Raw genomic sequence first — 27,472 nt, forward strand, 5'->3', positions numbered from 1 at the left:
TTGGTCTTGCGTTGATTTGGAGGCTTGGAGAGGTTCACATACACATCTCAGGTAACTGGTGGACACTCAGCAGGTGTGAGGACAGGAACAAACAGGCATATATGGCACGCAGCAGTTTCTCTGTAAAATGCATGGGGGTGAATAAGGATGATGGAGGGATGAAAGGACGAGTGGAGGATAGGGGGATGAGTGGAGAGAGGTTAATTGTGGCTGAATTATTTACATTGGTTGAATGGGTGAAATGTGATGGTTGGAAAGCTAAAAGTGTGACTTGTTGCTCTGTAAAATGCATGGGAATGAATGGGAGGATGGAGTGATAAAGGAGCAGTGTGGGAGAAAAGTGAAAGAGAAAATTAAGTTGACTTCAGATGTGAGGAACGGAGGACAGGTGAAATTTGTGTTCTGGTGTGGCCATTTGGGGGAAAAGTGAGTGAATGCAAAGAGGGTGTAATGGAGATGCGTTTTTTTTTTAGCTACAAGTGTCTACCATAAAAACTGTAGATGTGAGAGCTTGTCAAAAAATTGTCATATGTAAAATTTTAGCCCCGCCCTCTACCATTTAACCCCGCCCTACTGACACATATTCCCAGCCTACCTTCTAACCCCGCCCCTCTAACTCACATTCCCAGCCTACCTTCTATTCCCGCCCTCTACCTTCTAACCCCGCCCTCCTAACGCACATTCCCAGCCTACCTTCTAACCCCGCCCTCTACCTTCTAACCCCGCCCTCCTAACACACATTCCCAACCTACCTTCTAACCCCGCCCTCTACCTTCTAACTCCGCCCTCCTATCACACGTTCTCAACCTACCTTCTAACCCCGCCCTCTACCTTCTAACCCCGCCCTCCTAACGCACATTCCCAGCATACCTTCTAACCCCGCCCTCTACATTCTAACCCCGCCCTCCTAACACACATTCCCAACCTACCTTCTAACCCCGCCCTCTACCTTCTAAATCCGCCCTCCTATCACACGTTCTCAACCTACCTTCTAACCCCGCCCTCTACCTTCTAACCCCGCCCTCCTAACACACATTCCCAACCTACCTTCTAACCCCGCCCTCTACCTTCTAAATCCGCCCTCCTATCACACGTTCTCAACCTACCTTCTAACCCCGCCCTCTACATTCTAACCCCGCCCTCCTAACGCACATTCCCAGCCTACCTTCTAACCCCGCCCTCTACCTTCTAACCCCGCCCTCCTAACGCACATTCCCAGCCTCGGCCACGACTCCTAATAATGCACCGCGGGTCCTCATTACCAGCCAGTGGCGGATATGGATCTTCTGCAACAGTTACAGGAAACTGACCAATCAGCGCTCAGGACGCCCGCCCTTCTCTAACCCGCCAGTAAAAATGATCAGTAAAGATAAAGAAGTGGCGTGGGCGGTCTGGAGCGGGTCTGGATCCTAAACCCGACCCACCCGACGGGGACTATAAGACGGGTTCCGTCCAGCCGCACGGAGCTGCGCGCACCATGGAGCTCCTGTTCCGGGCTGCGGGGAGCGTCGGCTCCTTCGTGGCCGAAACCCTGCGCTCCTTCACCGAGCTGTTCCTGGCGCAGCCCCTGGGGGCCAGTCCGGTTCTCCTGGAGGAGGCCGACCTGAAGACCCTGGACGGAGGTCGGGATTTCTGCCTGGTCAGGTTCTGCGCTTCAGTCCGAAAGTGACGTGGCTTGTAAAATCGCCCTTTTCCCCCCTCGGTCGCGCAGAACGGCGGGTTTTTAAGGCGAAGCGCCTGTGGACGCGATCCGGAGCGGTGATCATGGCCGTGCGCCGACCCGGATGATTCTTGTGCAGAGAGGTAGGCTGGAAAAAACTGATCCCAGATCAGCGTGGTTTCCCTCCGTAAACTGTTCCCAATCAGAATGGCGTTTATAATATAATCCAAATCTTTTTTTATACACGAAGATTACCGAAACGGCGATATACGATGTAATCCAAATATTTTATACACAAATATTACCTAAACGAAGATATACAATATAATCCAAATCTTTTATACACGAAGATTACCGAAACAAAGATGTACAATAAAATCCAATTTTTTTTTTATACATGAAGATTACGGAAATAAGTAGCACAAGTGCACATAACGAGTGACCGTTCCGCTGTTTAGGAGGATGATGGCGACGGGATAGAAGTGCTTCCATCATCCATGTGGCCTGTAGGTGTTTCTAACTGAAAGGTGTGTGTATGTGTGTTTTCTTGCAGGAAGCCTCTGAGCTGTCCTCTCTGTGTCCCCAGCTTGACGAGTTGGGTGTCCCCCTGTACGCCGTGGTGAAAGAGGACGTCGGCACAGAGGTCCAGAACTTCAGGCCGTATTTCAACGGGGAGGTCTATCTTGACGAGAAGGTCCGTCCTGTGTGCTGGACCTCTTGGAATCTTGGGAATGTCCTAAATAACAGTGCTTCCAAATCTCCTTCCAGACTCGTAAGCCGGTTTAGTCGGTTTGGGAATAACGGCTGTAATTATTTCTCCCGGCAGAGGTGCTTCTACGGGCCGCGCGAGCGTAAAATGGGCCTGACCGGGTTCCTCCGGGTCGGGGTGTGGAAGAGCGGCCTGCGGGCCTTCAACAACGGCTTCCTGGGAAACGTGTTCGGCGAGGGGTTTATCCTCGGAGCGGTGTACGTCATCGGACCAGGACAGGAAGTATGTCCCCCTGCTGTCTAGCTGTCTGATGGTAATTTGCGCTTTTGGTGCTGAATGGTGTTGGTTTCTCAGGGAATACTGTTCGAGCACCGGGAAATGGAGTTTGGCGACAAAGTCAACGTCCAGGATGTGCTGCACGCCGCTCGGAGGATAAACTCCCAGCTCCAGCTGGCGTCCTAAACTCCGGGGGACGATGAAGAAACCCGGAGCCTTTACTCCACCGCTTCCGGAATGTTGTTGAGAAACTCCTGCAGTTACGAAACCAGAAATGTCCATTTTCCCCTTTATCAGGAGTGTGGTGTGGGGGGTTAATGATGGTCTGTCCCTGAACTCTGACGGAGGGGACAGTCCGGATGTTCTGCCCTCTCACCGCTCCGGTCGGCACGGACATAAAATGCATCCTTGTTCAATAAATACCACGTTAAATCGCTAAGGCTGCATTAGTCTTTTATTTATCTTTTGCTGGAGATCAATATTACGACAGCAATTCGAAGGTTGTTAATTTGGAATATTAAAGGACCGTGATTGGCTGAAAATCTCCCTTCTACCAACCGCCAAGTGTTGATTCACAATCATCCTGTGAGCGACGCCGTAATGTACAGAACCGCCAGCGTGGCATTAATCAGAAACAGACCCACGGTTTGTACTTTTGCCATTAATTTGATTTTAGGCCTCATTTTGCGTGACTGAGATTATTTGCAGTCTGTGTGTCGGTTATGGGAATTATTTTCTCCAAAACCCTTCACTGTGTCTAAATCTGTTCTTGTAATGGAAGGAACACAGACCTCTGAACTACAAATCCCGAGATGGTTCCATATGTGGCGCGGACAGCCACGCCCGTCAGGCCGTGACCCGTTCCCTGACAGATTTAGTAGGATTTCCAAATTCAGAAGAGTCCATTTTCGGCAAGATGTGCTTCCCATGTTGTCATCTAACGGTCCATATCGATGAGTAAATTGTGCTTGTGAGAGACTCGGGGTTCAGTGTCTCACAATTCTAGTAAGAGGGGTTCGAATCTGGGACTTCTGGTTCTCACGTGCTCGTCTACTCCCCCTAATGTCTGTGTACACAAGAAACCGACCTTTAGTCTCGACATGAGACCAGCGCAGAGGGAAATACCCTCTGTATTATGTATGTGTGTATATATGTATATATATATATATATATATATATAAGGGTTTGGTTCTGAGTTATGTGTATTTGAAGATCGGGTTCTAGTGAACCAAATGGACGATTTCAAGGATTTTAAAGCACTTTCGTAAGTCAGTCTGGATAAGATCATCTGCCAAATGCTGTAAATGTAACAGTCGCTAAGATATGACATTCGCTTTGCATTTGTTAATTAATCTCATATAAAGTTTAATTGCATTGTAGTTTGCAATCTGCAGCATGTTATATTGCCAGTCGTGTAAGGAGACCCTAAAATGATGTGTACTTCATTTACACATGTCCCTTCTGTCGCTGCTGTTCATCAAACCGGCCACTAGGTGGCATCCACGATGTTGGGAACAAGACATCGTTTTTAATTAATTATTTTTTGGGTTTAGGGGGGAAAAAAATGAAAATGGTGTCTTGTCCTAGCTTGTGTATTACTTATTGATCCAGGGCCAGTGAACAAAGGGTGAAAATGAAGAAATCTAACGATCAGTTTAAACATTCGTTAACGTGATTTGACACCATGCTTATTACATTGCGAACGTTTACGAGTTATCTTGGCTGTAAAGGCTGTGGGCGGAGCCGTCTGCGTAGCGGCGAATATTAATTAGCAGGGGGCGTGGCCGCCACACCTGGGACGGGGCCACGCGGTGGAGAATCAGAATCGGCGATCCGGACCGACGGCCAGGTACCGGCTCCCACCCGACTCCCGCAAGGCTCCGCCCGGACCCGGAACGCCGCCGCAAGAAGGTGACTCGGGACTCTGGACTCGGGATCTGTTCCCCGAGGTGCCCTTTAAAATACCGCAGTGTCCGTCCGGAGCGGCGCAAGGTCTGTTCCCGACGGCGGGGCGAAGTTGCATCGTCTTCTGCGTTCCGGCGCACGTACGTACGTACACGCAGGGATGCTGCAGTGCCCGTCCGATCGCTGCCACCGCGCCTTCCGATCCATTTATATTATTATACTTTTATTATACGCCGAGGTGTGCATAAGTTCATGCAAGTTTCTTTTTCTTTTTTTTTTTACCGAACGTCCCAGAGTCTCGGGTGTCGGTCACAGTCGTCGTCGTGGGTCGTTTGCGCCACCATTCGGGGTATTTTAGCAGAAAGGAATCCTCTGCTCGGCTTTCGGTGCCCAGCGTTCGTGTTTTGCACGAAGTGTGTTCGCACAGAAGCAGACTTTGCTTTGGGGACAGGAGGGGACATGGCGTGTTTGAACAGAACTGGGGCTGATGCTCCTGGTGATAAGGGAGTCATTCTGTCGTCGTTTTTGGCCTGAGACTCCCCTTTACTCTCTTTTCACACCACCAAAGCCTAATCCACGCCTGGGACCGCGCCACACGGTGAAACATCACGTCACGTCACGGCGGCGACAGATTGAAGCCATTCAAGCCCGTATCCAGAGCGACTTACAACGTGCTTCCATGTCACCATGGATGAAGTGGTCAGTTCTGGTTCACTAGGACCCCAACTATGAATACATATTCTTATATTCACTCTTTTCTAGTTTCTATACATAATTCAGGCAATAAGAAGGTTACAAGATCATCTAAATATTCTCAATAATAAAGCTGGTGAGCCGGCGGCCACGGGATCGAAGTGGCCTGTGTGTTTCCCGTTCTCGCTTTTAACTTGGTTCTGTGCTCCGGACTGAGAAATGGCTGCGGACTTGGCGTGTTTTTAGGGCCATCTGCAGACATGTCTGGCCCAATAATCCCGCACCGGTTACGCTTTACTTGATAGATGGGTTTACTTCTCTTTTTTTTTAGGGGGGGGGGGTTATTTCAGGCTTAAACAGGCTATGAAATAATAGGCCATCTGATCACTAGTAGCTCTGAAAATCCTGTCTAGAGTCCAGAATGAAGTTCCCACAGCAGACTGTGGCGTACCTGGAATCCATGAACTAAGAGACTCATCCGTCCCTAACAGATTGATAATTATTAATATTTCCAATATTTCTAGTGGGTAACACACTCGCCTACGAACCATAAGACCAAGGTTCAAACCCCACTTACTACCATCGTGTCCCTGAGCAGGACACTTAGGGGGGGACTGTCCCTGTAACTACTGATTGTAAGCCGCTCTGGATAAGGCCGTCTGGTAAATGACATAAATGTAAATGTCTCTGTGATCTTTTTGGTTTTCTGGTTTAGTCCAGAGGTATTTCGAATAACTAAAATATTCACGTGGCACAGTTCAATTCAAAGAGTGAATGAGAGTTGTGGATGCATGTCACAACCACAAACGTCACATCAGAACTTCGGAACAGTAATAGGTTGCTCTGAATCGTTACGCTAAATTCTTTTATGTTGATAGAACATTTCTATCCCCACCTTAAAACTTAAAATCTAAAATTTATTGCATAATTAAATTGGAAGAAGCGAGTCTTATTATTGTACAGTTGTTATTTTAGGTTCCACATTGTCAGTGGTGCATCGCATGCATATTCAAATTAAGCCCGATGCGCTATTCAATATACCGTACAAATTGCATGGCCAGTACAGGGATTGAACCCGCGACCTTGCCGTTGTCAGCACCAAATATTAGGACACGTAAAAGTGCAATTATTACAGAATTTTTTTTTAGCATTTTGGTTTAATTTTCCAGAGCTGAATTGAATTAGAATTTGATTTAGTGATGAGTGATCATTTTAGCGCCCAGCGCGGTGGAGGACAGTCCCGAATGTGAATTATGTAAAATATATTTTACAACTCTAAATGCAAAGCTGCTTTCTGAGACGTTCTCTCCCTCAACGCAGAGCCAGTCCCTCAACGCCGGGCGGGCGAGCTGCTGCTGAAGACGAGCGGGGAGATGACGGCTCCCGTGCTGCCTGCCTCGCTGCTGGTGGCGTGGCTGCCATTGGCTCTGCTGGGCTTCCCATTCGGCCCGGGCCTCGACCGGGACGCCACGCCCAGAACCACTGTCCTGTTCGACCGTAAGTCTCATTCCCTCAGCTTCTCCTTGGGAAGCTAATAGGTCTCCAAGGCATTCCAACTCCAACGAATTGACCTCCCTGGGTTGGGGTTCCTCTGGGTTCATCGGTTCTTCTTGTCCTGTCGTATGGCGACGGTTGTTGGGTGCACTTTCGTGGTGCTGTTCTTCAGGAACCCAGTGCTGAGCCCTCCGGTCCCCTTTAAACACGGTGGCACACTTCTGGATCCGCTCAACCAGCTTGGCAGCAGGCGGCGTGGTTATTAATGGCCCATCTGAAGTCCTGGCCTATTTCACGCAGCTCGCAGGGCCCCGGCACCGCGGAAACGGCTCCCGAGCCGGGGCCCGAACAGCTCGGCGTGGGAGAAGAGTGCTGAGCGTGGCGCTTCGGCAGCGTCGCTTTTAAGCGAATTCCCAGCAGGACGCTGTCTAGCTGTTGGACTGGGTTGCCGCTGCAATGAACAGTTCCGGAATCTCCGTAGCTCTCGCCGGTTCCGTACCAAAATCAGTCATTTAATAAATAAGTGCAATTATTTCGGTGTCATTTAAACCCTTATTATAAGTAAGACTCATGAGAGGGATTGGGATTTTGAACTAAAATTTTACAATATTTTGAACATCTTTATTGTCACTGTAACAAGTTTATTGAGATTAGGTGCAGTCCACATGTCAGAGTGATCTCTATAAAAAGAGAAACGTACCCCTAAATACTAATATAATAGAAAAAAAGAATGAAGTCCGTCTGCTTGAGACCTTGAAGTGGAATAAAATTAGAGATTGCAACGGTGTAGAAGCTGTCTGTCCTGGTTTTTTTATGCTCCTGGATCTTTTGCCTGATTGGGGTGAGAAGAGTCTTTTAAGATAATAGCATATAAAGAGATATTTAAAGAGACCCCTAATCTACATATTAGGTGAGATTGTTCATCTGAAGTAGATGTAAATGTAGATGTAGTTGTGGACAGCAGGTCTGGTTGTACGTTCCTGGTCTGCTGTGGTCAGTACCCACCAGCTGGAGAACTTTGGGACTTTTTGAGGGTCAGAACTGCACCATGAAACAGAAGAAGGAAGAGCCCAGGATAAGTCGCCTTTAGTCTTGAGTATGATTGCGTATGCGTTTCTCTTACTGGGTGAAGACAAGGCATCTGGATGGATTATCAGGACGGCAGTTTTTTTTTTTTACAATGCTTCATATGCTAGTCACCAGGAATCTTCTCCTCTCCTTTAATATCTTATTTAGCCTCAGAAGTGACTTGAAGTCCTTGACCTACATTCCTTTCCACATGGGAGGCTGTGTGGTTGGATAAACGTGCCGCTTTACAGTCAGTCAGTCGGCCCATATAACACACATGCATCATCTTCTCAGAGGCTGATGGTGTTGGTCAGTGTGAACTCTGCTGAGATTCTAGTGGGTTTAGTGGTCGTTGGTGCTCGATGAGGTCTGATTTTGACGCACGGTGTGAGGTATAATAAGGATGGCGAAACCCCATGTTTGGCTTTGTAGGCATTCAGAGGCAGACCCGCTGGTCGTGAGATTAGTAGGGACTGAAGGTAATGACCTTTTAAGTGGACAGCTTGTAGCGTGCACAAGAGTTGGAGAGAAAGCGTGACCTCTTGAACCCTGACTTAAGTGTGGGTTGAGGCACTTGTCTGCAAGTTAGAGGAGTGCGCCAGACCTGCAGTAACGCGGTCCTGAAATATTGATGCAGGCGTAACACGTCTGCTGCAGCGAGCGCCCGGAGACGAGTGGATAAAAAACTGGGCTACTTTCATTGGCTGAACAGGATTCGTCTCTTTGAGAAGAAGACTTCGTTGGGGGATAAAACATCAATTTGTCACAGTGAATGTATGCGTGTGGCCACCGTTAGTGCTTATCATTGGTATCAAGTATCAGTGCTTATTCTGGAAAGCGAACACCAAGATGTGTTTAAAGGTCCAATGACATGAAAATGTCCCTTTGTGGGATTATTTTTCATTATTCCCCCAGCCTGTCCTGCAGTGGCTGGAAATGCCGATGGGTGTAAAGAGTGTTTGGTTATTCTGCTTCACCGTCGCTCTGGATAAGCGGCACCTCCACACCTGCAGGTGGCACTGTGACTCCCTGCTCGCCTTGTTTGGCATCTAGCTGTCCTCCGCGAGAGGAGTTAAACACGTCATTCTTCCCCAGCCTTGGCTTTTCATTGGAAATGTGCGCCGTAGAGGGGGTTTGGTAGGAGCCTAGTGGGTAACCAGAAGACCCGGGTTCAAACCCCACTTACTACCATCGTGTCCCTGAGCAGGACACTTAACCCTGAGTGTCTCCAGGGGGGGACTGTCCCTGTCACTACTGATTGTAAGTCACTCTGGATAAGGGCATCTGGTAAATGCTGTAAATGGTTTGGGGTACGGCCGTTTTACGTGCGGCTGGATAGATCAGATAGAAATGTTCACGATTTCGGGAAAAAACGTTCTCATGTGGCTGTGTTCGGGGAGTCACCAAAAGTCACCAGCTCACAAAACCCTTTATATTCTCGTTTTTGTACAGGCAACCAAAGGTCCAGAAATGATGGTAAAAAATGAAAACCTCTTCCGTTGTTTGAGGACTTGTGTTGATATGATGTTTAGTTGTACGAGTCCACACATCGTGCCGAGTGGCCGCCAGGCCGTGAGCCGTGAGCGGGAGGCGCCCGTTTCCGGAGGATGACGGTCGCGGTCAACGTTCAGCACTGGATGGGTAAACAGCAGCATTGTGGGCAGGAAGCCCGGCGCTCGCCGCGCTCTGTTTATTTTGCCGGCGTGTTAACAGCCCTGGCTGCCGTACTGTGTGTGTGTGTGTGTGTGTGTGTGTGTGTGTCCATTCTTTCCCCTGAATGGCAGGGTATTTCTCATGATTAGCGGGCTGTAAGGCCGGTGACATTTCGAAAGCGTTGCTCAGCACATTTTTCCCCGCCGTCACCGTCGGCCTGTGAACACAGAGCCGGTTATCGGCAGCCGTGGGCGGCGGCCCGGGTCGGATTTAGCCCGAATGAAGGCGGCCTGTTGCGTCCTCCATGTTTTGTTGACCCGATATAGAATGTAGTACACGCCTGCCCCCTTTCTACCGGAGGGACCCTCTTCAGGGAGACAGCAGGGCTCTGCTGGTGTGCGTGTCCTAAATAGAGCTGGACAGCTTAAAAACAATGCGAATTCATGGCAGTATATGTAAATAAAACGGTGTCAGTGCCTGTTTAAAAAATCAGTGGGGTGGTAGTGGCCTAGCGGGTAACACACTCGCCTGTGAACCAGAAGACCCGGGTTCAAATCCCACTTACTACCATCGTGTCCCTGAACAAGACACTTAACCTTGAGTGTCCCCAGGGGGGGGACTGTCCCTGTAACTACTGATTGTAACTCGCACTGGATAAGGGTTACGGAGACTAAGATGGAGCCATTTTGAAGAGTCCACTGCAAGAAACATATTTCGTATCTGTTGTTTCGGGAGAAAGTGAAGTACGTTTGATGAATCTGTTTGTGCCTCTTTTTACCTTCATGGCTGATTCACTATTGTTCATCCTCTAATGTTGATGCTGGAACAGTGGGGCTGAGGAAGCGGCCCCGTAATCCGCCGAGGTGCCACTGAGCAAAGGCATGTCATGGCTGCCCACTCTTCACCAAGGGCGATGGTTAAATACAGAGGACACGTTTAAACGTGTCACCGTGTGCTGCGCTGCAGTGCTTCACAATGACAATCAGGTCAATTTCACTTGAGAGGCTTCATGAGTTGAATGGGACGGTTCCAATTAAAAGAGTGGCGCCAGAACGTGGCCCGCGGAGTTCTAGAACGAACTTTTTAATGCATAAATATGTGCACTAGATTGTATCATTCTAGCCAAGTTCTCACGACACCCGTCCCAGTCCCAATGGCCTCGTCTCCGTCTCACGTGTCCTGCCTTGGCTGCCGCGCTGGACACTCACGTGTTCGTTTGAGCCACAAGAGCTCTGCCGGGCCTGGAGTGTTGCCGAAGTTGTGTTTACATTTCCTCGCTGGCGAAACGTGAGTCACCGTCCGCGGGTGACGAGTGACGGGCACGCGCCCGCACCCACCCCCTCTCCCCAGCAGAGGTCCTCGGGGCTGTGACAGGGCCCTCTCTGATTGGAGGATCTTCTGGAGCGAGAACATGCGTGCACTGCCCTCAGAAGAAGTCATCATGTGTCAGAAAGACTTCGGCTCAAAGACTTCAGTTTTTGCATCAATTTATTAATAGACTCATGCTTTATTTATCAATTATAAATATATGAATTATAGTTATAATAAATACTTTTGTAAAAAAAAGGAAACTCCAACTCATCATAGACTGCGTTGACCTTGTCAATTCGACCAATTAATTGTGTATTTCAACTCGTTACCTGGACATACAGAGGCGTGGCACAATGGAGGTTACAGGAATTAACCGTTTAAATCCACAGTGTGCCGCTGATATTGTTGCTTATGGGTTAGAGTGTGGAAGAGCTGGGGGTTCGGATGTCTAATGTCCACGATTTGATCTTTATTGTTTTATTGGTTGGAATAAATGGACTTTTGTGAAACACAGTGACCTCTTGAGATCCAGATTGCATTTTATTCACTGCAGTAATTAAGCAACACAACGCGTGACACAACGCATGTGCTGCGTCTCTAAGGGCCATCTGTGCAATTAACATGCAGCACCGGTCCGAGTCCAGACGTGTCCCCGGCCATCATCTCCAGAAATAGCTACAAACATCCTCATCTTGGTGGCTCCGGAACACCATGAGATGTTTTTTTTTTTTTTTTCTCTCTCTCTCCTGTCAGTCGCCAGCTCACTGACTCCGGATCAGATATGTGTTTCCACCAAGGAGGGGGGGGGGCAACTATAAATAATTCACAACGAGAGAGAGGCCCTGGACCTAATAAAAAGATTTTTTAAAAAAGAGTTTGTGAAAACCAGCAGTTTTGCCCAGAAGTGGGCGGTGATGCGGCTTTGTCAGCTGCCTGCAAGGTCCAGAGTACGTCCTCATTTACTTCATTCTCACCTTACATAATGCTGCAAGTTTTTTCGCTCCGTCAGCTTTTTCTGAATCTTCCCTTGGCGAGTGTGGTGGTTTGGTGGGCACGGTGTGGGGGACGGCACGTTGCTGTATTGGAAGAAGGGCATCGGAAGGTTGGCCTACTCCTGCCAGCTCGCATCACAACCCCCAACTGAGCATCCACATGCATCGTGCGCGTGTGTTAATATGACCCAGCAGTGTTCGTCCCTAATCTGCGGCGACGAGTTGCCATGGTGGCCGTGAGCGGGAGAGCACATTTCATTTATTTCATTTCATCACAGCCACTGACCGACTTCATTCCGTCGATCTCCTTAAAGGGCCGGTCTTGCCTTTTTGCCCATTGCTGCACGTTGTCTAGCTCCACCCACTGCTGTATCGCTGGTCCTGGCGGGGTTGCCAGGTTCTGTCCAGAGGTGTGAACCTTCCCTGGTCTCACGATCCGGTTCGGTTATGATTATATCACGGTGCATCCCATACATATTTCTACATGCTTTCAAATATGTCAGTGAGGTGATGGTTAAACCCTCCCCTCCACTAAAGTATCCCCTTCCGGAACTTTTTTTTGTTATAATCGATTACCGCACTGGCCCGCATATAATAAATGCTGCAAAAAATATATATATATATATATTAGATCACGAAACGCTGGTAACAGAATATTGCCGTCAACTGGTGTTTTGCATCTTTTGGTCACGACTGTGAACGTAAGACGACGTGCGCTAATGGGGGGCTGGGGTGACTTGTTTGGAGAGAGGAGATCCGAACCTAGCGGCGCTATGCTAACTCCACACAACTTACTCAAATCATTTAAAACAAAATATTCAAATTCAAATTTTATTTGTCACATACATAGTCATACACGGTATGATATGCAGTAAAATGCTTTTTGCAACCGCTACAGACCACAGTATTGCAAATATACAATGAACCAATAAACAAATATTGCAAATATTACACTTGTATGTCTTTAACATAAAATATGTGTAACAGGTAAGGTGAAGGTGTGCAAATGAGTGAAGTCAATGTATAAGATTAAAAAAAGCAAACAAAAGAGTAAAAAGAGCAGAGATTTTGTGCAAATTGAGTTTATGCAAAGAGTCCAGAGAGGTTGAGAGTGAAAGTGCTGGAGAGTGTATTGGAGTTCTATGTAGTGTTGTTCGTATAACCTGCGGGAAGAAGCTCCTCCTTGTCCTCTCTGTGTTGGACTTCAGGGAGAAGAGTCCATTGTTGGGGTGGCTGAGGTCCTTCACCATCTTCCTGGCCCTGGTCCAGCACCGTTCGCTGAAGATGCATTGAAGGTCAGGGAGCTTGGTACGGATGATGCGTTCGGCTGATCGAAGCACCCTCCGAACGCATCATCCGTACCAAGCTCCCTGACCTTCAATCCATCTACAGCGAACGGTGCTGGACCTATTGCCAACAGGAGTCAGATTTGGAGACGCTGATTAACAGCTCTGCTGGGGGTGGCGGCCATGTAGGCATACAAAAAATTTAACGTATTGCATTTTAATATGACAAGATCATAATAATCTTCAAATTTAAGGCTACAATGGAAGAAAAAAAACCATACAATCCAATTGTTGTTTAATAAGATGTATTTTTGTCAGAGCGCTTGTGAAAGTCCTTCTTCCTTCTGTCAGGCCTGCTGCGCTGTAACCGCCTCCCGGCTTCGGCGGCGGTGGGCTACAGCTCGCTGCTGCTGGAGGAGGACATTCTGTACGTGGGCGCCAGGGAGGCGCTGTATGCCGTGGACGCCCACAACGTCTCCTCCGTCTCGCGGAGCCGCATGGTGAGCGCAACGGGAAACCGGTCCCTCTGGTCTCCATCCGACACTGGGGCAGTGGCGGCCTAGTTTGGGGCAGTGGCGGCCTAGCGGTTAAGGAAGCGGCCCCGTAATCAGAAGGTTGCCGGTTCGAATCCCGGTCCGCCAAAGTGCCACTGAGCAAAGCCGTCCCCACACACTGCTCACACCCTCCGCCTGTCATGGCTGCCCACTGCTCACTCAGGGTGATGGTTAAATACAGAGGACACATTTCACTGTGTGCACCGTGTGCTGTGCAGCGGTGTATCACATGTGACAAAGAAGATAAAATAAAAGAAATTCTGGTACAAGCCAGGAGCGTAGAACGTAGTGGCAGCCATGTTAAAAAGCGATAGTTAGTGGCTGAACGTACGGCTCCTGCTCCCGTTCGGGTGTGTCAGTGATGGTAAGAAAGCGATTAATCCCGCTGTCTTTTTGTACAGATCGACTGGCCGGCTTCAGCAGACCAGAGGCGACTGTGTCTCAACAAGGGAAGAAACAATCAGGTAGCAGCTGCTGGGTTCTGAATGAGGAGAACGTCAGTAAGATTCCACAGTTGAGAAGAAAGCGTGGGGACGTGCTAAAAGATTTAATAAAAGATTTAATCAAAGAAACGATTGAAATGCATTACGAAAGGCAATGCTCAGTTGTGGTGGATGGACTGAGTGAGCCTGTCCAATGTCCCCGTTGTTCGCAGACAGAGTGCTACAACCACGTTCGGTTCCTGCAGCGGCTGAACGAGACTCACCTGTACGCCTGCGGGACCAATGCCTTCAGGCCGCTCTGCTCCTACATCGTAAGGGCCCTCCGATTCCTCGTTTTAACACTCGACGGAACGCTGCACCGCAACGGAACCGAATCTCTTTCTTCGTTCCTGCCAGGACGTGGAGCGGTTCGCGCTCTCGCGCTCGGAGGACGGCCGTGAGCGATGCCCCTACGACCCGGCCAAGCCATACACCGCCCTTCTCGTAGGTAAGACGCGTTCGGCTCGACACGCGGATCTAATGCTCTACGGGCCGAGGGCATCAAGGATGAGGACATCTCTGTATCTCACCACAGACGGGGACATGTTCTCCGCCACCCAGTACGAGTTCCGGAGCACCTCGGACATCCGGAGGAACTTTCCCTTTCCTGTGCTGAAGACGGAGGAGGCGCCCACCAGGTGGCTCGTGGGTAAGATTACTTCTCACCTAACAAAAAGAGTACCAGCCTAGTAGGGTGGTAGTAGCCTAGTGGGTAACACACTCGCCTGTGAACCAGAAGACCCAGGTTCAAACCCCACTTACTACCATTCTGTCCCTGAGCAAGACACTTAACCCTGAGTGTCTCCAGGGGGGGACTGTCCCTGGAACTACTGATGGTAAGTCGCTCTGGTAAATGCTGTCAATGTAAATGTAAGTATAAATAATTACAAAAAGGTCACCGTAACAATTATCTGTTTTCAAAGAGATGCCTGGCTTTCAGATTCTGTGTTGTATGTAGTTAGTAAATGAGAGAATTGAGGTGTGCAAGCGAGGAAAGGGCGGGTCTTTGGTAAACCGTGGCTTTCTTGCCGACAGAGGCGGAGTTTGTGGGCTCGGCCCTGCTGAGGGAGAGCGCGAACAGCTCGGTTGGGGACGACGACAAAATCTACTTTTTCTTCACTGAGAAGAACCAGGAGCAGGCGCCGTACTCCACCCACACCAGGGTGGCGAGGGTGGCGCGAGTGTGTAAGGTGAGCCGCGTGATGAACCCACGCTTGTATGCCGTCGCCAACACAAGCTATGTTGCACTTCTGCACATGTACACTTGTGATTGTTTGTAAGGACTGAAGGCTGTTTATGATGAATCCAGTTTAATCTCAAATCAACTCTACTTTACTGCAGTCCTTACTGCAGTGTTGCCAGATATATAATTTTTTCAGGCAAAATTGTCAAAAGAATGGTGTAAATTGCACACATAAAACCACCAAAATTCAAGTTTTTATGTTCAGCATTTCAACTGTATTTATTTCTTAGTGGGAATACACATGCTCCTTTTATACGTGTTTTAAAAATGTTTTAATTTAAACGTGTCCAATCTGGCAACCGCGTATTTGACTACACAGCCTGAATACATGTATCCTGCTGGGTACAAAACACATAATTATTATTGAAGATTTTGAGGCTTCAAGACATGTGAGTAGAATAAAACATAAAATAAAAACGACCAAATACATACATACATACATTTATATATATATTTAATTAATTATATCAAAATCATTATTTCACTCTTGTATACCCTCCTGTTTTATAAACTAATCTTATTCCACTTTCTTAGTTTGACGCCACCATTAAAAATGAATGTGTCTGTGAACCAGGTCAGGTCCTCTTGCTCTGGTTGTATGATGTGTTATGGTGTGTGTGTGTGGGGGGGTGTGTGGGGGAGCCATGAGGCTCCCCAGCTCAAACTAGGCCACAGAGCCGCGTGGGAGCTGAAACGCCTGCAGACGCCAGGCAGGGACTAGTGCTCTCTCCCCCGTGACGGTCGAGGCCACCAATCTGTGTCCAGAACCCACAGACGTGGGATTAGCGTTGCCAGATCTGTTCTCAGAGCTGCCGCCTCTGTCTTGGTGCCACTGGCACCCGCGTACCATCCTCCCTCCGCATTAGTCACACGTCCAGAACGTGCGGTACTTTAAATCTCATTTTTGAGATTATGATGCTCTTAATGGATGCTTTATAGCTTATTAATTTAAACAGAAAATATCAACCCCCTGTAGAATTGTGTCTGTTGGGGTCATTTGGCATGTTGGGGTCACATGTCTCCTGCATGCTGCATTTTGAATTACAATTTATCATTTTGCGTTCATCAAATTAGCTCATAGTGTGTGAGAGTTATGGTGCGTTTTTGTCATTTTTTTTTGTAATGCCACATTCGCCTCCCCCGTCTCCCAGCGTGGTCTTTATGGTGATAGAATGCGAAGTGACAGCGCAATTTCCTGCCGGCGCTCGCTTCTCGGCGGCTGGCAAGACGGGCCTTTCAGCCCCCTCCCACAAGGGGTTGTGGCTTTTGAGCCCCTCCCACAAAAGCCTCTGGCTCTGAAGGAGGATTCTTCTGGAGCGCAGCCATGGCCGCTGTCTTGTGGGTGTGCCAGCAGAGAGTGGGTTCTTAATTCACCTTGCGGTGTGTCGGCACTCTGGACGCTGGTGAGGTCAGGACCCACAGGAGAGCAGCGCCATCACCGATAATTAGAATGGCGATTTGGTTCTTATCCAGGGTCCTGGATAAAGATTCCAATTCGCCTGTTCTGGATGTTCTGTGGCAGGCTGCATGCGTATGTACAGAGGTGGGTAGAGTAGCAAGAATTTTAACTCACGTATGAGTAGCATTACTCAGGAAAAAATTAAACGAACCCGCTGGTTCTTCAGAGTGTCACGTCCAATCACCGAGCAAGTGCAATGCTTCACACCCATGACGGTCGGTGGAGAAAATGTTTTAGAAGAGGGGTATAAAATTCTCCGGAGGGAAAAATCATGAGAAAGGGGAGTTAACCTTTGACATCATAAGGGGACAACTTCCAGATCAGACCGCCTGAGCTGCCGCTCTCTGAACAATGAAGCAGAATGGCCAAAACACTCTTTACACCCATCGCCATTTCTAGCCACTGCAGGTCCAAATAATCTCACAGTGGTGGAGCAGTGGTGGCCTAGCGGTTAATGAAGCGGCCAGTAATCAGAAGGTTGTCTGTTCGAATCCCGATCCGCCAAGGTGCCACTGAGGTGCCACTGAGCAAAGCAGCAAAAGGGCGCCTGTCATGGTGCCCACTGCTCACTCAGGGTGATGGTTAACAGAGGACAAATTTCACTCTGTGCACCGTGTGCTGAAGGACTTCTCAATGACAATCACTTCACTTTAACTTCACTTTCAAAGTCACATTTTCATAATAGGGGACCTTTAAAGTACAATTTGTAGTAATAAATAAATTAAACCTTATATATGCTAATTATAGTCAATGAAGTAAATGTATAGAACTATGTATGATAAGCAGAGGATTAACTGTGATCATTTTAATGTCTGGCCAGGGGGACATCGGTGGCCAGAGGACACTGCAGAAGAAGTGGACGTCGTTCCTGAAGGCGCGGCTGCTGTGTTCCGTCCCGGATTACGGCCTGCAGTTTAACGTGCTGCGCAGCGTCGCCGTGCTACATGCCCCCAGCGTTCATGACAGCGTTCTGTACGGCGTCTTCAGCCTCGAGTGGTGAGGAGAATAAACGCTGGTGCCCGAGCTGCACGATCGTTTTTCAATGTCATCATCCCTGAAATATAAAACTCCTTGCATGATCAGTGGAAGTTGCTGCTCTGGGTCTGTGTAGAGTTGTAGAAAACATTTGTGCATCGCACAAGTGAAAGTGACGTGATTGTCATTGTGAAACACGGCAGCACAGCACCCTTGGTGAGCAGTGGGCAGCAGTGTGTGGGGACGGCAACACCCCATAATGACAACATGAAAAAAGTTTAGTTGAGGTTTTGGCAATTTTATAAAAAAAATAAAATAAATGAGGAAACACATGTATATAAGTATTTACAGCCTTCGCCATGAAGCTCAAAATCGAGCTCAGGTGCCTCCTGTACCCCCGGATCATCCTCGAGATGTTACTGCATCTTAATTGGAGTCCACCTGTGGAGAAAACAGTTGGTTGGACATGATTTGGAAAGGCACACACTGTCTATATAAGGTCCCGCAGTGGACCGTTCACGTCAGAGCACAAAACAAGCATGACGTCAAAGGAATTGTCTGTAGACCTCATAGACAGGATTGTATTGGGGAGGGTTACAGAAAAAATTCTGCTGCTTTGAAGGTCCCACTGATAAAGTGTTAAAGTGAGGTGATTGACAGCAGCACAGCACACGGTGCACACAGTGAAATGCGTCCTCTGTATTTCACCATCACCCTTGGTGAGCAGTGGGCAGCCATGACGGGCGCCCGGGGAGCAGTGTGTGGGGACGGTGCTTTGCTCAGTGGCACCTTGGCGGATCGGCAACCTTCTGATTACGGGGCCGCTTCCTTAACCAGTAGGCCACCACTGCCCCCAAAAAGGCCACTAAGCACAGTGACCTCCATCATCTGTGAGAGGAAGAAGTTCAAAACCACCAGGACACTTCCTAGAGCTGGCCGGCCACCTAGGACCCGATGGTCACTCTATCAGAGCTCCAGAGGTCTTATGTGGACAGAGGAGAACCTTCTAGAAGGACAACCATCTCCGCAGCAATCCACTAATCAGGCCTGTATGGAAGCCACACAGAAGCCACTCCGTAGTAAAAGGCACATGGCAGCCCACCTGGACTTCGCCAAAATGCTCCTGAAGAACGCTCAGATCATGAGAAACACAATTCTCTGATCTGATGAGAATTGGTGTGAATGCCAGGCATCACGTTTGGAGGAAACCAGGCACTGCTCATCACCAGGCCAATACCACACCTACAGTGAAGCATACTGGATAAGGACAACTGTCCTTGAGTGGCCCATCCAGAGCCTAGACTTGAATTTGATTGAACATCCCTGGAGAGATCTTAAAACGGCTCCACTGACGCTTCCCATCTAACCTGATGGAGCTTGAGAGGTGCTGCAAAGAGGAATGGGCGAAACTGGCCAAGGATCGGTGTGCCAAGCATATTCAAAAACACTTGAGGCTGTAGAAGAAGTTCAAAACCACCAGGACTCTTCCTAGAGCTGGCCGGCCACCTAGGACCCGATGGTCACTCTATTAGGGTGACCATTTCTGCCAAAGGTGCATCGGCAAAGTCTTGAGCAAAGGCTGCGAAGTAGTGATGTTACGGGACGTACCGGGGCTTCGGAGCGTGTATCGAGTAGTGGAGGGGGCGTTTCCGCGAAGTGCGTGTCGAGGCTTGCTTCGTTTAGGGGAGGAGCCTAAAACGATGACGTCCAAAGCCTCGCTGCCAGCTGTACCACGTGACCGCTTCGCGAAGCGGTTCAGATTTTGCCACGAGGCTCGAGGCAATATAAACCCCTCAGGCTCCATTTAAAATGTGGGGTTTTCGATTGAGATTTCTGGTCAGTTGAGAGTTTGGATAGTTTTTGGAGATATTTTGGGGAGTTTAGAGAGAAAGAGAGAGTTTGAAGATTTATAAGAGTGAGGAGAGAAGGAGAGGTGCGAGGATGGAGCCAGCTCGGAAGAGGAGGATTTCCCCTGTGTGGGAACATTTTGAGCAGATAAGGTAAGCTAAATTTAACATCATTTCAGGTGCATTGTTTTTGCTTTTCAAGAACTGTACTTTTCTCTGATTCTTGTTTCATTCAAAGGTGAGGTGCTTATTGTGTTCCGAGGAGTTATAATAACAACACCTCATCCATGCTGAGGCATTATCGTGCCTCGCATGAGAGTAAGGAGGAACCTGGAGCTTCACCCACACAAGGGAAGTAATTACAATATTTCAAATGCACAATTTGTCCATGTTTACTTTTGTTTATTGTGCAAAAAAAAAAAAAACTTTATTCTCAGCCAGCAGGAAACAAGAGCTGGATAAAGCCCTTGTCTCCATGATAGTGAAGGATACACAGGCCTTCAGTATTGTGGATGATATTGGATTCGGGACATTTGTTTCCAAACTGGATCCCTATTATGTTCTCCCTGCAAGGCAGGTATGTATGGGTGCATGCATGAAATACATCAGTGCTTTTCAGCACTATATACAGGGAGTGCAGAATTATTAGGCAAATGAGTATTTTGTCCACATCATCCTCTTCATGCATGTTGTCTTACTCCAAGCTGTATAGGCTCGAAAGCCTACTACCAATTAAGCATATTAGGTGATGTGCATCTCTGTAATGAGAAGGGGTGTGGTCTAATGACATCAACACCCTATATCAGGTGTGCATAATTATTGATTTGTTTTTGAATGTCAGAAATGTATATTTGTGAATGTGGAGATGTTATATTGGTTTCACTGGTAAAAAAAAATAATTGAAATGGGCATATATTTGTTTTTTGTTAAGTTGCCTAATAATTATGCACCGTAATAGTCACCTGCACACACAGATATCCCCCTAAAATAGCTCAAAATAAAAACAAACTAAAAACTACTTCCAAAAACATTCAGCTTTGATATTAATTAGTTTTTTGGGTTCATTGAGAACATGGTTGTTGTTCAATAATAAAATTATTCCTCAAAAATACAACTTGCCTAATAATTCTGCACTCCCTGTATTTATTTCCTTTAGGCTCTGAAGGCCCTGGTGGAGGCCAAGGAGAAGGCTAAAGTGGAAAAGGTGGCTGCTGTTAGCCTTACGTCTGACATGTGGCCATCCATCAACATGGATGCCTACCTGGCTGTAACATGCCATTTTGTGGGTGAGAAAACCAGGCCCAGTTCAGTGCTGTCGGTAGTGCAGGCATTCCCCCGATCACACACTGCAGAAAATATTCCCCCTGATGGAGGAATGGGGAATCAGTAATAAGGTGACGGGTATGGTCACTGATGGTGCTCCCAGTTGATTTGCTGGTGTGAGAGAGCTGAAACTGGAGCATCATAAATGCATTGCACACACGCTTAACCTGCTTGTGAAGAAGGCTGTAGACCAACACCCTGTGCTCATTGGCGTCCGGGCCAAAGCAAGGAAGCTGGTTGGCTACTTTAGAAGCAGCACCACTGCTAACATATGCTCTTTCCCTTTATTCCAATTTATAAGAACGCTAACAGTTTGTATGTGTTCCTACTGCAGTGATTTAATGGCCTACTCATATTTACAGGAGAAGATTACACGAGTGCAGCTTGAGCAAACCCTTCAGGGTTGCATTGGAAAAGGGAGGCCAGCTCATCCGGCAACCCCCGGGAGAAGCTGCACACATTGCAGTCCATGAGCATCATGTCCCTGGCTACACTCCTGGACCCACGATTTAATGTCACTGGAGGTCATATATTATTTTACATTTTGAGATCAATTATTCCTATTAGAACAGTTTCTAACATGATCTGTGGTTTCCTCTTAGGTAGCAGACTGTGGCATCGTTTAGACACCAGCGTCATGGAGGCATGGAGGACACAGAATGTAACGGCAGATGCCACTGTGGAGGTCCAGTGCTACCTTTCCAAAACAAATATACACAGGCTGGAGAACCCTCTGGAGTACTGGGAGAGGCAAAAGGACCGTACCCCAATTTGTATAATCTTGCTCTTGCGTTTTTGTGCAAGCTGGCATCTCCTGTGCCAGGTGAAAGGGTGTTTTCAAAGGCCGGAGAGGTTGTGTCAAAAGAAAGGAATAGTTTAAAACCAAAAACTGTTGAGAAACTGTTATCTCCTAATAAAAATTCATAAAAAAATTCCCCTGTTCTGTACATCATTGTCCACGTTACACAAGCCATATAATATAACAGTATTTTATTATTTATATAATTTATGTAGAACAATTATTTGGTCATACATGCTTTGCAATTATACACCTGGCCAGTAGAAATGAACCCTTTCTCGAACCATTTGGCTCAAGTGGTGCGATGCCTCATGAGGCTTCATCTCACCATCACTACTGCGAATACTTATATACATGTGATTTAAAAAAAAATGTATTTTATTTTTAATAAATAATAAAAAAAACCTGAAGTAACTTTTTTTTTTTTACGTTTTCATCAAGGGCTGTTGTTGTGTGAAGAATTCTGAGGGAAAACATGAATTTAATCCATTTGGGAATAAGGCTGTAAAAAAAAAAAAGAGATGCACTGTATATACTTCTGTAATTACAATTGTACAATTGTTAATGTATATATTTGTAAAATAATAATATAAAAAAAAACCTTAAAGATCAGCTAGGAGGAACTGAATCAGATGCCTTTGTTCTAATCCAGTGTCGTAAATGACCCCAGAAAAAGAAAGAAATCCTGATCTACTCTGCTTCTTTCATCCTGTAGGAAAAGTGTGAAGGTGTCTGCCATGTGCAAATACACCCTGTCCGACATCCAGAGGGCCTTTGAGGGTCCATATATGGAGAACCAGGACTCCAGATGGCGAGAATACACTGGGAAGGTTCCAGAACCAAGACCTGGCTCGGTGAGATGCTGAAGTTTCTATGCTGTCGCAATTTTCTGTTTTCTGAGTATCATTATAGTTTTTTATTTTTTTATTTTTATAAGTTATAAGCACACAATGACACGGTGAAACGTGTCCTCTGTATTTAACCCATCACCCTTGGTGAGCAGTGGGCAGCCATGACAGGCGCCCGGGGAGCAGTGTGTGGGGACGGTGCTTTGATCAAGGGGACCTCAGTGGCACCTTGGCGGTTCGGGATTGGAACCCGCAACCCTCCAGTTACAAGCTTGCTTCCTTACCAGTCCAAACGTACCGCGTAGTAACCATGACTCGTCCCTCGGACAGTGCATCACAGATGAACACCGCAGCCAGCAAATCAACTCGTCCCGAGATCTCCCCGACAGCGTGCTCGCCTTCGCCCGCCGCCACCCGCTCATGGCCACCCAGATCCAGCCGGCCGGAGGGCGCCCCCTGGCGGTCAAGAAGAGCACGGACTACACCAGGCTCGGCGTCCTGCCGGTGGTTGCCCTGGATGGGAAAACGTACACCGTCCTCTTCATGACCACCGGTACCGCCTGCTGCCCCCCAAACATATTGACTAATGGTTTTATCCAATAATTATTTACTAGAAGCTCCAACTACTCAGTACAAGTACATCATCCTTAAGATGGGGCCAAATTATTTGAACAGTTTTAAATCAGATTGCACAATATATATACATATATATACGTATATAGCAGCTTGGTAGTAGCCTAGTGGGTAACACACTCGCCTATGAACAGAAGACGCAGGTTCAAATCCCACTTACTACCATCGTGTCCCTGAGCAGGACACTTTACCCTGAATGTCTCCAGGGGGGGACTGTCCCTGTAACTACTGACTGTAAGTCGCTCTGGATAAGGGTGTCTGGTAAATGCTGTAAATATACAGTACAGGCTGAAAGTTTGGACAAACCTTCTCATTCAACGTGTTTTCTTTATCTTCATGACCATTTACGTTGGTAGATTCTCACTGAAGGCATCAAAACTATGAATGAACACATGTGGAGTTATGGACTTAACAAAAAAAGGTGAAATAAGTGAGAACATGTTTTATATTCTAGTTTCTTTGCTCTGATTACTGCTTTACACACTCTTGGCATTCTCTCGATGAGATTCAAGAGGTCGTCACCTGAAATGCTTCTCCAACAGTCTTGAAGGAGTTCCCAGAGGTGTTTAGCACTTGTTGGTCCAGCTCACCCCAAACCATCTGGATCGGGTTCAGGTCCGGTGACTGTGGAGGCCAGGTCTCCACTTTTTGTTAAGTACAGAACTCCACATGTGTTCATTCATAGTTTTGATGCCTTCAGTGAGAATCTACCAACTTAAATGGTCATGAAAATAAAGATAATGAAAAATAATGTCCAAACTTTTGACCTGTACTGTATTTTTATCTGAATTATCGTTATATTTGATAAGTACCGATTAAATCTTGTTGAATTGTTGCATTTGTAGTATTAGCGTTACAGTAGATATATAAATGTGTGTGTGTGTGTGTGTGTGTGTGTGTGTGTGTGTTTAGATGAAGGCTGGCTGCACAGGGCAGTGGAAGTTGAGGAGCGCCTCCACATCATCGAGGAGCTGCAGCTGTTTAAAGAGCCTCAGGAGATCTACAGTATGGTGGTGTCTCCACAGCAGGTCGGGCCTGGGTGCAGCACCCATCCGTGATCCCGCGGCTGCAGTGGTCACGTGACCCATGTCTGTTTCCTTCGTTACAGAGGAGCGTGTACCTGAGCGCCCAGACGGGCGTGGTGCAGGTGCCCCTGTCTGCCTGCGAGCGCTACACCTCATGTTGGGACTGCGTGTTCGCGCGGGACCCCTTCTGTGGGTGGGACGGAAGGGTGTGTGTCGAGGCGCGTCAGCGCTCAGGCAGGTGAGGAGCCTTTTTTTTGGGGGGGGGTCAGAATTTCCTCTTCAGATCTTTCCAAAACAAAATTCCTTTTCTTTCGTCCTGCAGGTCTAATCTGATCCAAGATGTCCAGACAGGGAACAGGGGATGTGAGAAGAGCTCGGGCGATGGTAAGCGCAACTGGGTAATAAATAAATGTTACCAATAATGTCACAAATATGCTTTCATGAACAAATAAATTACTTTTTTTTTTTGAGATGACATATTTTTGTATTCTGTTTTTCATGTAATCGTTTGAAACGAAATACAACCCTAAATGCAGAGATGCTTCATTTTGAGGTGACGTGAAAGTGAAGTGATTGTCACTTGTGATGCACAGCACACGGTGCACACGGTGAAATTTGTCCTCTGCATTTAACCCATCACCCTGAGTGAGCCATGACAGGCGCCCGGGGAGCAGTGTGTGGGGACGGTGCTTTGCTCAGTGGCACCTTCTGATTACGGGGCCGCTTCCTTAACCGCTAGGCCACCACTGCCCCCTTATGTCGAGATTTTAGACATAAGATGACTAAAATGAGTTATTATGAATTTCGGCATTCTTGAGACGAGGAATTTATTTCCTTGCAGCGCACGTCGCCCACCGCACGCGCTCGGTGACGGCTGGAAACGACATCCTGCTGAGGTGCGAGCTGCGCTCCAACCTGGCAACCCCCCGCTGGACACTGAACGGCAGGGACCTGCAGGGCTACGGCCTGGACTCCGGGTACCGCGTCGGCACCGACGGCCTTCTCGTCATCGGCGCCCGGGTTCGCCAGAGCGGCCAGTACCGCTGCTTTGCCCTGGAGAACGGCGTGCAGGTTCCGCTGCGGAGATACACGGTGAGCGTCCGGGCGTCGGCTCCGGACTCGCCCAGCGCCGCCCCGCCCTCCGAGGACCCGGCGGAGCGGCCGCTGCCGTCGCCCCCCGTCCCCCTGCCGGTGGGCCCGGAGTTCCACTCCTACCGGCACATGGAGGCCCTGTACATGTCCCTGGTGGCGGTGTTGGGCGGGCTGTGCTTGGTGCTGACGGTGGTGCTGCTGTACGTCAGCTTCTGCGCCCGCCACGCCCGCCACAGCAGGAAGTTCTCGCAGCAGGGCCTGTGGGTCACCGCGGCGGCGGAGAGGAAGAGGAGCTCCCTCCTGGAGCTGAACACCGTCTCCAGCCACTGCAACGGCAGGATGGACGGCCTCCCGGCCAGAGAGAGGCAGACCGTGGTCCGCGAGGAGAGCAGCTTCCTGCAGCTCGTCCCCGGAGACGGCCAGTCGACGCGCAGCAAAGATGCCCCGCCCCCGGCTCCGCCTCTGCCCATGCCTCCGCCCCTCCCGGACGCGGAGTACGCCAACGGGCTGTCGGCCGCGCTGCCCAACATGCTGCGCAAGATGAACGGCAACAGCTACGTCCTGCTGGGACAGCCGGAGGCGGAGACGACGTCGCCGCTGTGCCACTCCTTCGCCGAGGAGCTGAACCGGATCCTGGAGAAGAGGAAACACACGTCGCTGGACCCGGAGCCGGACGAGAGCTCGGTGTAGGCCCCATCCATCCATCCCTCCCTCCCTCTGTCGCCCCCTTGTGGTGGACGCTGGTGCAGTACGCCGTTGTTTTTGGACGTTTACAGCAACATCTAACCCAGGACGCTGCTCTGAAGGCTTCTTCTGGAGACAGAGGTTGACCGTAGTCTGGTGACGCGCACCAAGGGGGAGCTGAGTGCCAAATAATTTGGACGAGACCCCGTTTCTTTTGTCACTTCACACTTTAAAGCATTTTTTGGGGCACAAGGTTCACGTCTTCTTTGTCGTCACAACGTAGCTCAAAACCGACATGAACTGCGCAGGAGATTGGCGGAGGAACGTAGATCCAAGCCATATAGATCCTGGTGAGCTGGTCACCGTGGCCATTCCATCAGAAGACGACCGTGGACGGGAGCACCAGCCCGTTTATATAACCACCTTCCTGCGTCACTTGCGTTATAAATGTCATGGCCTGTTTCAGCTGACTTGGGACATCTCGTTATCATGGAACGTTCTTACACAAAGTGGATGAAGAAGTTCGGCGTTCCATAGCTGTACTTAGCTGCTGCTTTTTTGGGGGGTTTTGTGGTCCTTTTCCCCACATTCCACCAAGTGTGTGTGTGTGTGTGTGTGTTTTGTAGGCGCATGACCTGAACGTTCTTCTGCAGGACATAACAACCGCGCTCACGCCTCCACCCCCAGGGACGCGTTTCCCTCTTTTTAACGAAGACTCCGCCTTTTTAGGCCGAGACAGGAAGTGACCGATTACGGCTCGCCGCCCCGCCCTCGTTACTCCGGAAGGGCCAGTTCAGGACCCCGCAGGGTCGACGCAGGGGCCCCACGTTCATGCTGCCGTTTCTGAACATGGACAGAGCGTCGCTGCAGCTGTTGCTACCGTCCAGCAAATAGAGCCAATACGCACAAACATATAGAGCATATTCAAATAGAAAAAATGTCAATCATTTCAGTGGGTGGGGGCATATTTTCCTTTTGGAATATCCTTATGGCCGGAACTGTACCAACTGGCAGATTTCGTTATTGATTATTGCTAAATTAAGTATCTTGACTGCCGGTAATGTTTAATACAGGCGAGCGCGACTGTGGCAATAAATCCACAGAAACTTTCACCCGTTCGTATCTGCAATAAAGATGTGTTTTTTTTTTTTTAAACGAGCGTGTTCTTCAGTAGAACTCTCAGAAATGTTTAATGATATTTTACAGTGTGTAGCCTTATAGAATTAAAGAATTTGATGTTTACCCCCCCAACACCGAGGCCGCCAGCGCCGGGTTACGCTCTTCCTCTTCCCTCCCGTTTGTACTAAATGTATAATGTTTCTACATGTAACCGATTGTGATATTTATTGCAATAAGCACATAAACCTGTGTAGCCAACGCAAGTTGTTCCGAAGTGATGTTTATTTTCGCGCTCCGGACCGGAGCTCATTGGGAAAAGATGCCAGCCGGTTCCGCGGTGGC

At 48.4% G+C, this 27,472-nt stretch overlaps 1 protein-coding gene, 1 long non-coding RNA gene and 1 pseudogene across 6 annotated transcripts; all 3 read left to right on the forward strand.

Moving 5' to 3' along the window:
• The first annotated feature begins 1,229 nt into the window (after window positions 1–1,229).
• On the forward strand, window positions 1,230–3,084 carry LOC114784368 (peroxiredoxin-like 2A; annotated as a pseudogene).
• Window positions 3,085–4,241: 1,157 nt separating this feature from the next.
• On the forward strand, window positions 4,242–27,388 carry sema4gb (sema domain, immunoglobulin domain (Ig), transmembrane domain (TM) and short cytoplasmic domain, (semaphorin) 4Gb). Of its 4 annotated transcripts, XM_028967535.1 has the most exons (15): window positions 4,245–4,694; window positions 6,564–6,740; window positions 13,399–13,547; window positions 14,003–14,065; window positions 14,257–14,355; window positions 14,441–14,531; window positions 14,619–14,732; window positions 15,119–15,273; window positions 17,606–17,781; window positions 22,445–22,583; window positions 22,908–23,130; window positions 24,123–24,238; window positions 24,319–24,473; window positions 24,558–24,619; window positions 25,077–27,388. In XM_028967535.1, exons 2-15 carry the CDS (start codon window positions 6,617–6,619, stop codon window positions 26,015–26,017), a joined length of 2,607 nt encoding a protein of 868 aa, XP_028823368.1. In that variant the 5' UTR covers window positions 4,245–4,694; window positions 6,564–6,616; the 3' UTR covers window positions 26,018–27,388. The 4 variants fall into 4 exon arrangements, with proteins under 4 accessions (XP_028823365.1, XP_028823366.1, XP_028823367.1 ...); XM_028967532.1 differs by lacking the exon at window positions 13,399–13,547 and having other exon boundaries at window positions 4,242–4,694; window positions 14,003–14,355; XM_028967533.1 differs by lacking the exon at window positions 13,399–13,547 and having other exon boundaries at window positions 4,242–4,690; window positions 14,003–14,355.
• On the forward strand, window positions 18,723–21,942 carry LOC114779865 (uncharacterized). 2 transcript variants are annotated; one of them, XR_003746961.1, is made up of 5 exons: window positions 18,723–19,760; window positions 19,846–20,184; window positions 20,764–20,893; window positions 21,293–21,454; window positions 21,533–21,942. It is a non-coding gene; the product is annotated as an uncharacterized LOC114779865 (long non-coding RNA). The 2 variants fall into 2 exon arrangements; XR_003746960.1 differs by having other exon boundaries at window positions 18,723–20,184.
• Window positions 27,389–27,472: the final 84 nt, after the last annotated feature.

The sequence above is a fragment of the Denticeps clupeoides genome, chromosome 2, assembly GCF_900700375.1.
Source record: "Denticeps clupeoides chromosome 2, fDenClu1.1, whole genome shotgun sequence".
In the NCBI taxonomy this organism is placed as follows: Eukaryota; Metazoa; Chordata; class Actinopteri; order Clupeiformes; family Denticipitidae; genus Denticeps; species Denticeps clupeoides.